This window comes from Stegodyphus dumicola, chromosome X1, assembly GCF_044657685.1.
Source record: "Stegodyphus dumicola isolate Sdum_Otavi_A_Nest chromosome X1, ASM4465768v1".
Lineage (NCBI taxonomy): Eukaryota > Metazoa > Arthropoda > Arachnida > Araneae > Eresidae > Stegodyphus > Stegodyphus dumicola.
Window position 1 is genome coordinate 184,137,738 of NC_140780.1, and position 12,582 is coordinate 184,150,319.

At 30.7% G+C, this 12,582-nt stretch overlaps 1 protein-coding gene across 2 annotated transcripts in view; it reads left to right on the plus strand.

Annotated features, from left to right (window-relative positions):
- crm (cramped chromatin regulator) overlaps positions 1 to 12,582 on the plus strand; it is a 233,351-nt gene that overhangs the window by 175,653 nt on the left and 45,116 nt on the right. For both annotated transcript variants that reach the window (XM_085808035.1, XM_085808036.1), the window contains exons 14-15: positions 6,782 to 7,074; positions 10,629 to 10,779. In XM_085808035.1, the coding sequence (XP_085664161.1) occupies positions 6,782 to 7,074; positions 10,629 to 10,779 (444 nt within the window). The remainder of the gene's footprint in view (positions 1 to 6,781; positions 7,075 to 10,628; positions 10,780 to 12,582) is intronic.

The window sequence follows — 12,582 nt, forward strand, 5'->3', positions numbered from 1 at the left end:
GCATTTATTCAATTACAATACCTATTACAATGATATAGGGACTGGACTAAAATATTGCAGCAACAAAAATTAGGTACCAAAACTGTTGCCAGCTTAGCGATATCTCGCCGAATTAGCAAGATAACCTTTTACTCAATGTTAAATAGACTTGCCCCTGTGTTGTTACTTTTCCGGCAAGCTTAGCTCTTTTAAATTTTCATGTTACATTATTTAAAAGAAATACAATAGTTTCACATACAATTGCACTGAAATTATCTATCTATATACAGAATTCATAGCAGTATTATATTTCTTGTTGATTTTTATTTGTTTCATTAAATTTTAAGCAAAAATGGTAAATTGGTAATTTTTCTATGGCATCATAATTATTAAAAGTCAGTGAGGGAGCATAACCTACCTCAAAGTGTCCAGGGAGATTGTTGGATGTGATCTATGTTTGCGTAATCCAAGTAGTTCACCAAGTTCATTTATAACACTTATTATGATGACAAACACAATATAGTATTATATGGACAGAAGATTACTACCTTTTCAAAAATGGCACTACGTTTGCGATCTTTTGATGCTGCAAGATATGAGTCTATACATGGTAAATTACAAGGCTTAACATACATAATGAGTTTGTTACTTAAGTAACAAAATTCTTTCAGTGCATCAGCACCACCTATATTATCTCATAATTCAAAACAGTAATTATATCATCAATATATCTGCAGGTATTTTCAAAAAGATTCAAACTTGCTGAGTCTGGAGATTGTTGAAACTGAAATATAGGTCAAAAAGTTGTGTCGAGAATTTCATACTCATAGGAATTCCATTTATTTGTATAAAAATGGTGTTATTAAATTTAAGATAATTATTAAATAGTGTGCAGTTGAGGTACTTTTTTTTTTATCTATTGTAATTACTGAAAGCATTTCTGGAAATATCTTATAAGGGAAGAGAAGTATACAATTTTTCAAAATCATAACAGTTAATTTCTTTAATTTCTAGTTTTTTTAATTGTAGGAATAATTGTAAAGTTATTATTGCAAAAATTTTGTTCTTTTTTAGCAGAGTAAAAAATCAAGTCATTAACCTTTTTAAGTTGTGTAAATAAGTCGGATGTTCTTTTACTATTTTTAATCTCATTGGCTATCTGAATTTGAGTGGTATTTTATGTAATTTGGGAAGAGCAAATGTTAGAAAATTTATTGTTCTTAGGTGGAATTGAAATTTTAAGTGCGCAGTGAAAAGCATTAAGCCTTGGAGATGGCAGGCCTTTTTTTTTTTTTTTTTTTTTTTTTAAAGGCTTTCCTTTGGGATGGATAGGAGTCGAAAGGGATCATTCCACATGTCAGGGCTTTTGCATCCTCTTATCCTAACTTTAGGAAAAATGTCTGAAGAAGAAAAGTTTACATCCTAATCTCATAATTATTGGTACTATTTTAGGTTATTACTTAAACTGTCATATATGTTAATTAAATATAAATTTAAATTGATAAGAAATATAAGAAAGACTATTTAGAAGAAGAAGTAACAAAATCTTTCACATGAACTGGAGGGCAGACACTCGGTGAATTCAGTCTCTGACAAAGTTTCCAAATCAGAATCACTAGAAATATCACTCTCCAACTCTTTAGAAAATGAACGATCACTCTCATTTATTCACTGATTGGCTTATTTACCATGCGAGTATATCCTTCATCTGATAAATAACACTTTCTCACCATATTAAACTCAAGTCACTTCTTTCTGAAATAAGGAGGGAAGTATGTGAAATGTAAGCAATAAAATCAATTCAAAGCGTAATAGAACCCCACAGAGTAACCCTAAAAGACCCAGCATAGTGGCAAAAAATGAATGAAAAAAGGATTCGAAGGGATATCAGAAACATGAATATTTATAGCATGTGGCAAGTTAAAAGTGGTTTACGTTAAGCTTCCCCTCCTCCCCCACAATAGTTGACACCAATGTTATGCAGAACATGATCAAACTGAAGGTCAGGCTCCTAAAGCTATATTAGGGCCCACCAGTGGTAAAGTCGCTGAACACTGGTAGTTCAGTCCGAGGTTTGAATCCCGCAAACAGGCTGGCTGCATGGGCGTTTTCATGGTTTTCCACATGTGTAACGTGTATATTAGTCAGTTTCCTTTAGAAAGTCTTCCACGAAGGCATCCCTCCCCTTAGGCAGATAGCCCTAGTGTGCTTTGTTATAATTAAATACATCAACACCTAAAACTATATTCAGTTCAAAATTAATGGAAACAGAATGCCATCTAGTGGTCTTTAAAACATTTCAGGACATTGGCTCAAATCTATGACAGCCAGGGGTGAATGAGAAAACGCTCTGGCTTGCCAGCATGCCAGCCAGGACCTGAGTGCATTTTTTTGCTGGAACATATTTGTGATGTTGTGAAAGCATTAAGCTTGTGTATAATGGAGATTTTTTTTTAGTGTTTTTTTGGTAAGTAATAGTTGATTGAGTTTTACCTCCATTTGCTAGCTGTAGTGTTTTATAATACTGAAATTGTTACTTGCCTTTAGTGATAGTAAATTTTTGTACAAAAGCTTGGATTTTGTGCTTAATCTTATTTCTATTTAAACCTCCCGAAGGTTTAAATTTATTTATGTGTTCCTTTATTCTGTTAAAAACTTTTTCATTCCATTCTAAAGGTATATTACTTGGTGTATCAAGTTTATATGCTGTTTTAAAATAAATTCATTGAAGTTATTACTTTCAATATTATTAAGGCAGTGTAATTTGTCTATGGAATCAACAATGATTGTCCTGTTTTAATTCTTTTATTAAGCATTTTTATTACCACTTCCAGTTTCATTAAATGCAATTTCCAATTTTTTATTTCCACAATAGTATACTTTACTCTCTAAATTTCACTTTGCATTTCGTAGGAGATAATTTTCATCTATATATTCTCTATTAAATTAAATTTTTAATCTTTGCAGTGAAAGACGAGGATTTTACATTTTAAGTCCTTTTTAAGTAAATTGAAAAAATTTTCTCATTGTATTTCTTTACAATGTTTATATTAAATTTATGTATATTTTTGTTTTCCATTTGTTATCATTCATTTTACTTTGACCATTGAAAGTGCTTTAAATTTGAAAATTATGTCTCATGACTTTTTTTTTTTTTTTTTTGATGGATTTTTCTCTTAGTGCTTTATATGTAGTAATCATACACAGAGCATCTTAGTAAACACGAATTTTGTATGTTGTTCTAATGTTAAAATTTTAAACATTTGTTTACTTGTCATTTAATGATACATTTTTAGAAAGTATCACATGAAATGCAGAATTGTATGAAGTTGTCATGTTCTCTCTGAATAGCTTTATTAAATTTGGAAAAGCTAAGGCTGTAATGATTTTTTGAACAGTCATGCAAGTGAATGGGATTGTTAAAATATCTTTAGGGATACAGTGAATTTTGTCAAGATTCATGCCAATCTGACAGAATATAATATAAGAGCATCTGCTTAGCATTTGTTCATGATTATTGAAGATGATAAAGCAACTGGAATCAGTGTAATATTCGTAAATTTGCAGAACTAGTTTCGAAGATGTAAACATAGAATCTGCTTCTTCAGCTGCAGAAGTACAAGTGGCAGAAGAGAAGCCTTTGCTCAGGCAATAACTAAGAGAGGAAGAAAGTCAATCTTCTGGTGTCATGTATTGATAGAAAATGAAAATAACTATGAAATAACTTCATTAAAACCTGAGGGTAAAGACAGATTTGAATAGGGATCATTAACTGGAACTGAAAGATTTTTATGAATGTGAAATTACTTTAAAAAGTCTGATTTTGCAAGGGAAGATGTGTTTTAAGTAATTTTAGCTGTTTAAAAATGAAAAAGTGCTGTGCAATAGAGGGTTTATATGTTTCTTTTTTTCTTAACATGTGCCTCATGTTCCTTAGCACAAAATTTTAAGGGTCTGTTAGTTTGACCAATGTAAATTAAGCCAGATTGGCAAGGAATTCTATATATACTCCAGAAGTTCATATTCAGAATGGGATCTTTAAGTATGGAACTGTGAATTTCATTAATTGCAGCAAAAACGACATTAAAGTAGAATTCCTATAAAATACATGTAGTTTTATAGCTAAATAGCTTGATGAAAAGCTACATATAGTTTTATAACTTGATGGAAAGAAAGGAATGACAACAGAATTCTTATGATCTCCTAATGTTAGAGCTTTTTGATGTGTTGAGGTGAAAACTGTTTGGTCAATAATATCAGGAGAAAAACCTTTGAAAAAAAGTTGCTATAAAATAATTCAGTTTTTAGCAAGATCAGCAGAGAAAGTGGAGCTCTTCATTGATCCGTGAATAAATTGACCCCCCTCCCCCCCCAAAAAAAAACTTTGTCAGAAAATTATCATTAATACTATACCTTAAATTTTAACACAACCTAAGTAAAAATCCAAATGCCATGATAAAAACAGAGTAAGCAACATAATGTTCTTTTGCTGAGCCAAATATATGCTGAATGATTGCAAAGAAAATGTAGCAATATTTGTAATACTTGGTTGAAGGTTGCTAGCATCAAGTGAAAAGAAAATCATATTTTTTTTAACATACAGAACTATCACATAACATGTAGTTTTGTTAGAAATCACTATAGTGACTGCTTTGGGAGTTAATTGTTTAGCAGTCGCAAACCTCAGATTACATCCACTTTAGAAAAGGTTTAAACTCATTTTTTGTAGAATTATTTAAAATATCTGATTCTCACATTCACTGTATAAATATCATATTCACATATCATAAGCAAGAAGAAAGAATGTAAAAGTTGACTGTATTGTACTATAAAGAAAAAAAAAATGTACCTTCATGATTGAAAAATCCTGATTAAAAATGGAGGCATAACATATAGGTCAACATATTTTCGTAGGTCTTATTTATTGGATATTTGAGGAATTTGTAAAGTCATGGCTGATAGCATCATCTCTTTTTTTTTTTTTTTTTTTTTTTTTTTTTTTTTAACCTTAAGTTTAAAAGTTATGTAATTTATCTGTTGAGATATCTAAAAGCAAAACAAATGGTTGTCTAGTCAAAAGAATTGTTTTGTGAATTTGCTTAAAACTTGAGACTTCTGAAAGAACTTAAATTAGCTGCACTGTGCAGATGATGACTTTAGTCATTTTGTGCAGCAAATGTATTTAATTATAATTTACAGTACTATGAATATATTGGCTATGTGTAGCACACAGTAAATATTCATAATGTAAATAATGCGTGTTTAGTTTCTAATATGTTAATTATAGTCTTCAGGTATGATGATTTGTTTTCTCTTTTGTTAGTTCCTTTATGGACTTTAAAGTTGCTTACTTGTTGAGATGTTTTAAGTGTGACTGTTCTGTATGGTAAAATAAGCAATGTCAAATATTCTGATATATTTAAATTCATTTAAATGGAAAGGAAGTATAGCTGATGCAGCAAGAACTTTAAATTTATTTGTTATCAATAATGAGTGCGAGATCAGAAAGAAAATCGTATATGTTTCTCCTGTAGTAACTGCCCTTCTCGGTCTGCATTAGGCTGTAGGAATTTGTCATTGTTGTCAAATATACTTGGAATTTGACACTATTTGTATGGAAATTTCTAAAAAATCCTGATCTATGGAAATTCACTTAAATACAAAGGAAATATAGCTGATGCAGCAAGAACTTTAATTTTTTTTATTATCAATATTCAGTATGAGATCAGAAAGGAAACCGTATATGTTATGTCCTGTAGTAACTGCCCTTGTCAGTCTGCATCAGGCTGTAGTAATTTGTCACTGTTTTGAAATTCGGAAACTGCATCTTTTTAAAATATGTAAAAATGTTTTGTCAATTTTTTTTAAATAAATATATTTGTGCATGTAAAAGAATAGTGCTTTAAAATAACCTAGTAATAATTGAATAACCTAGTAATAGTCGTATTTTTTATAGATTTAAAAGTCAAATAACTGACACTTTATATATTTTTATTATTGGTAGAATTTTTTCTGTTGACGATTAAATTTTGAATATTGTTAGGCTTAATAAATGCCCAGTTTTCAAATATACATTGTAATATATTATTTATATGAAAATTTTATAAGCACATAATTTCATCTCTATGTCTTTCATTCCACTCTCAAAATATGTTTGCAGATCTTGATACTACTTTTCTTAATGCGCCGACTGCCGTGGGGGCCACTGGTGACCAGAGATGCGACCAATAATAAAAATACAGAATTAGAGTAAATATCAATACTAATAAAATTTTAAATAACACCATTGTTACTATAATGATTTGAAGAATAATAAATCGCAAAAACTTAAATAATAAGTCGTAAAAATTATCCACAGCGCATCCCCACCTTGGAAAAAACATTTAAAATAATTATATAACTCATCTTATCTTCCTTAGATAATATTTCAGCATAATATGCATCGCATAATAAAAAAAAACATATTGCCGCCATGGGCAAACCACGTAAAATGCGCACTGCAGCCAACGTATTAAAAATATACTTTCATGCTAATTTTATCTGATCCATCAGTATATAAGAGTGATATTTTGAAAATAATTAGATTTCTTACATTATTTCATTTCCTTATAATTTATATTTTTTAAACATGTACAACTAATAAAAATTCCAGCCACTGTTCTGATAATGTGCATGTTATATAGTAACTATTTCGATGATATATGTTTTCTAATGATTTGTTTGGAACTTAAGCCAGAAATTTTGCAGCATTAAACATTTCTTGTAATGTGAGAAATTTAGTCTGATTTTCTTGTTTATATAGGATCATCTATTGACATGCATCCGATCCAGGTGCCAGTAATTAAACAAGTTCATACAGATCCTGTTCCAAATATGATTTTACAACAAAGTTCAGTACCAGCCTCACATGTTCTTGTGAATTCTACCTCAGCAAATTCTATTCAGATTTTAAGTGATCAAAATATCTCATGTCGATTGACACCTGTCAGCTCTACAATTACAACTTCTCTTATAAAAAACCAAGAGAGTTCAGCTGTTATGGAAAGCCTCCCTATAATATCCGATTCTGAAATTGCAACATCTTCTACCCTAGACGTAAGAGTTTTCTAAATACTTTTCATTATTTTTCAATTTTTATTGTTAAATATTATTGCATTTGTTCAGTGAATAATTTATTTCTGAATACAGAATTAATCCAAGTTTACATAGAATGTTTTTTGGCTGAAATATATTGATGAAGATGTCATTTCTACTGCTAAATGAATGATTCAGTATCAGCTACTAGATAAATTTCCTGATTGGCAAAAAATGAGAAAGTAATAAATTGTTTTATCCTGGTTTTTAGTTTCTAATAAGTTATAATTACTTTGTAAATGTTATTTTTAAATGTAACATTTGCGTAACATTTGCTCTTGAAAAATGGATATTTCTTGTGCTGCAGGTATTTTGTTAGGATTTCTTAACAAAGTACAGTACTTTTTATGATTGTTATGATTCTGGTTGGGAGTATTTGGTAGTATGTTATTCCAACTGCATCCACTCAGATGAAGTGCATAATTTTATCAGGATGAAATTCAACTTTTGGAACTTGTGTTAAATATTTGCTTTTGCTATAGCCAATGGGACTTATCAGTCTACTTAATTTTGGAAAACCACACTTCTCTTGTAATAAAGTTATTGAGCTATTTAAAAATGCTTTGTGGCCATAAAAGATTCATGTTGATAATTATCTGTTTATTTAGCTGAATGTAGGTTAGCTTCAAAACTACCTAAAACACCAAGCTCAGAAACTAAATTTATACCATATATAATATTCTATAACATAATGACTGCATCCAGGCAAGTTTGCAAAACAGCATGCAGTTACCTTGAGTTATTTATAATAAGCTAATTTAATTCTTAAAATGAAGGTATTTGACCTTTGAACTCAATATATTTCTAGAATCCATGTATGGGAATCAGCTTATTTAAAAATACGGAATGATAAGTAAATTAGTTGCTTAAAAGGTTGTACATAAGAAAACACAAATTAAGGAAATATGACGGTGTTTGGCAAAACAGACTGACTGTTTTAACTACTTCTGAAATCTTGAGATTTTGTTTCCAAAGCTTGATTCTAAAAACAAATATGTTTTACTATTCCCATAGACTCAAGGTGTTTAATATGCATGCAAGCCAGTTTCCTTTGGAAAGTCCTTCATGAAGGCATCCCTCCCCTTAGGCAAATGGCCCTGAAGTGCTTTGCCATAATCAAATAAACCAAATCAAATAGGTAACCTATAACAGAAATAGAAAACCAATAGCAGAACTACATAACAAATAATAATTTCAATGTTTGCAGGTTAGTCTAATGGCTCACAGAATGCTTTAATGTACAGAAAGAACTCTGGTCCAGTAACCCACGAGACAAGCCTAAAGCCGAGAACACATCAACACGCTAACGCAAGTTTCTAATAATCTCAGCTCAACGGGGCCTGGAATATGCAGAAACACTCTAAAACTAACTTCCAAAACTCTTGCTTAAATAGCACTTAATTCTACCTTAATCTGAATACTCTCTTGCTATCTTATATACATTCTGGCATGAAAAGCGTGGGTGAAAAGAGAATGATAGGAAAGGCTTTTTAATTTAAAATGAACTATTAGTTAAAAATAAATAGATTAAACCTCCCAAGTTCAGGATACTCAGCTAGTAATTTATCAAATTTAGAATCACCAAGAAGTACAGGTATGCGTAAATCAAACAAACTCTTTAACGATTTTCCACATGATGACAAACAATCAGTATTTCTTAAGGATCCAAAATTGGCTGATTCACATCCACAATGACAAATAACCAAGTAAAGGTGTGACATAAATTTATATCCAAATTAAAAATTAAGATGTTTGGTGCAAAAAATGGAAATTTTAGTTTCAATCACAGTGAATAAAACAAAATCCTGAGAAGGCTTAGAACACTAAGCATACTGTTTTGGTAATACGACACATTATCCCCCTTTGCTGCTTGAAACATCATTTTGAATCAGAAGTAAAGTTCTGTCACTCGACGCCAGTAAAATGTAAACAACAGCAAAACAAAGTTACAGACGCCTTTTAAATCACTCAAATGAACTACAAATTCTCCAGATGAATGAATATAATAGTATTAAAAGTTAAAAACTATTTATTCAGTTAAATGTAGCTTAAAATTAGCATTGCTAACAAAGAAACACCAAGTAAGTGTAGCTTTACATTCTATCCACATTTTTTACTTCAACAAGTTTGCCAATCCACAAGAGGAAAAAGTGAAACAAAAACATAAGTTGAAAATCATAAGGTGAACTAGTAGTTAAGTTTAAATAATGATATAAATTATTTTATAATTTTTAACAAAAGTATCATTGTACAGTACAAAGTCCATAATCCGCACTCGTCAGGACTTCGGCGATTCCGGATTAGGCACTTTTCCGAATTATAGATCATCAATTTAAATCTGGTAAGATGGCGTACAGAAATTATACAATTAAAAATATGAATCCATAATTTATGAAATAAAGAGCAATTATGATCTAAATGGTATAAAATTTTACAAAAAAAAAATATTTGTTTACTTTATTAAAGATTTCTTTCAACGCGTGCATGCTTAAAGCATACATTACGCATAGTCGAAATTAGAAAATTGGAACCAGAAAACTATTTGATGTGTATTCGTGATATTTATGACGAGGAAATCGATTTAAATCATATCAAAGATGGAGTACATCGAGATGAAATACTACATTTAGCAAGGAATTATAAGCCAAATAAAATAAAAACATTTGCCCTGAAGATAAGGACAGTGCTGACAGATCAACTTCCAGTTCATTGCACCACGACGTCCCTCCCCAACAGAGCAGCGTGATATTGATAAACAAATTTCTTAATGGTTAGAGAAACAAATCATTAAGCCAAGCTGTTCTGATTATGCAAGTAATGTCATGCTAAGAAAAAAAAAATGCGGTTCATTTAGACTATATCTAGACTTAAACGACACTTAAAAACCTGCTGAATCCCTTTCCGAATATTTAATAACCATGCATGAAATAGCAAGTCACGGTTCTGTTGATGATTCATCAATTCTTGATTATGTAATCAATGGCATACCAGATCAAAATAGTAAAAAAATTATTTTGTATGGGTGTAAAACTATTTCTGAATTGTTTTGTATGGGTGTAAAACTATTTCTGAAGAATCAAGGTGTTATGACTGTGGAAGTATAGGGCGTGTAATGTTTGTGCATTCTATATGCGCATGCGTAAAGCATACAAAAGAAAAAGGTTTGTGGCTTTGAGGTCCGGATTATAGATCATTCCGAATAATGGACATCTTGATTACGGACTTTGTACTATATTATTTCTGTCATCAACTTTCTTTCATTATGTATGATTGTAGTCCTCCTGTTATTTACATATCCGTTACTTTTCTTAGTAAGAAGTGAAACTGTTCTGCCCAAGTCCTTGCTGTTTTAGTTCATCCATAAAATTTTCTTCAATTATATATATATATATATATATATATATATATACACATATATAAAACAGCTATTAAATTCTGCTTTAGGAAGCTACTTTGTAAGTTAAAACAAGTGCATAAAAATGATAATTAAAAAGGTAATTTATTGCTATTTCTAGGCACTAAATTTGGACTTGCTGTCTGTGTCATCTACAAATTCAAATAAATATGATGAAAATTTTGTTTCATTTCCCCATATATCAATACCAGAAACTTCAAATCCTTTACCTTCCAGTATGTCTCCAATAGCATCAGCATCATTTTTGGATGGTAATGTAATTTTTTAAATCATATTCCTGAATAAGTTGATCATGTTTTTCAACAGTGATTATTTTATGATTTCAGAAATTTGATTTAACTTTGCTTTGCTCAAGTTCTAATTATGAATTGTACAAATAGTGTACTTTGCTTTGTACAAATTTTAATTATGAATTGTATGTCATGTATTTTCAAAATAGTACACAAGCTTGCAAATTGTAAATGTATATGCTGTGTATTATCTCTTGAGTATGAAACAAAATTTTAATGTAACAAGAAAAGTTGTTTGTTATTTTTAAAACTTCTAAGTCTTCAGCATGCTATTATTTCATATTTTTTTGCACTTTCATTAATGCAATACACCAAATTTTAGCTTCTCAAATAATTCTTCAATTATGCTAAACTAGCTTTATTACTGAAACCCTCAGGAATGTTTTTATGGAAGTGATAGGATATATACTGTCATGTTCAGAATTAAACATATGTTTTGCAGTAATTCAAAATAGGTACCACTAATATTTTTAAAATGTGTTTTTTGTATAAATTGGAAACTGGATTTATCTAATTATCTTTAAAATAATACATTTTTAAAGAAAAGAGGAAATAATTGGTTTCTGACTGTGTAAAAGAATTGTATTGCCATCAAGGAAAATCACTAGATTGTCTGACTTAATTGAACCCAGTTCATGTAATCATTTAGATTATGAATAGGCTTGAGGATGGCCATTTTTAAGCAGAGCTTGTGGGATAGTTGCAAGTACCTAAGTACCCAGGTTATGGTACTAATTCCAAACTATGACTACGTTTCCTGGTGGTACAAACAAGACCATTCAAAAGCTGCAGTATCTACAGAGCACAACCATGTGGCATTAAATGTATAATACCTTTGACATATGATGACTAGAGAGCTCCTACAAGTTATCACTGTTGTATCTAGAATAACAGTTTTTAGACTGCTTACCTAGTGTAAGGGGCCTGTGATACATAGTAAAACAGGCCCTTTACACTAGGTAAACAGAGATGTGTGTCTTTTTCAATAGATCATATAAAAGAGCCTGATTTTTATGTAACCAGACACACCATTTAGACACAGCAATATTGGGGCCATTCCTTTGGTGATGAGATTCAGTAGTCAGGGAATCTTTTATCTAGAGAATGGAGCTTGCTATATCCTTGAGGACCCCTGGTCCCTTATGTATATTGCCCCTACATCATAAAGGAGATTGACCTGTTTGGTAGGATAGGAATCCTTGTGTAGGGAGGCATCAGGCTGAACAGCCACACATTATTATATGTTTTTGGTGCTGTGTTTGTGATGATTGTGTAGCATTAAAAAGATTAGGTTCTTGAATCTTGCATGAAGCTTTCCAAAGAGTTCTTTCAGATGATGTTTCTTAATTTTTATAGACTATTAGTAATGGCTACGCAGACCCCAACTGGTCAATAATTTTGTAGAGGAAAAGGGTATTTAGCAGATGGTGTATCCATGCCACTCAATCAAAATACTGTGTAGCAGTGCTCTCAGACTGGTGGCCCCCGAAGCAATTTTATGTGGGGCCCACAAAAACATTTCAATTACATATGTTTTGCCAATATGGTGTTGCAATGATTTCAAGATTTTAGTATCTGAAGTCCGACTTTGCATAATTTTCACTTCCATTAAAAATAAACATGAATAATGTACTAGAAAATCATTAAAATGGTGTTAATTAATTTGCATATAAATGCTGTTTGAAGATACAGTTTATTAACTTTAATTTGTGCTTGTTAAAAAGTATGAGTTTATGCACCAAGAATAATTGCTTTCTCGTGGCA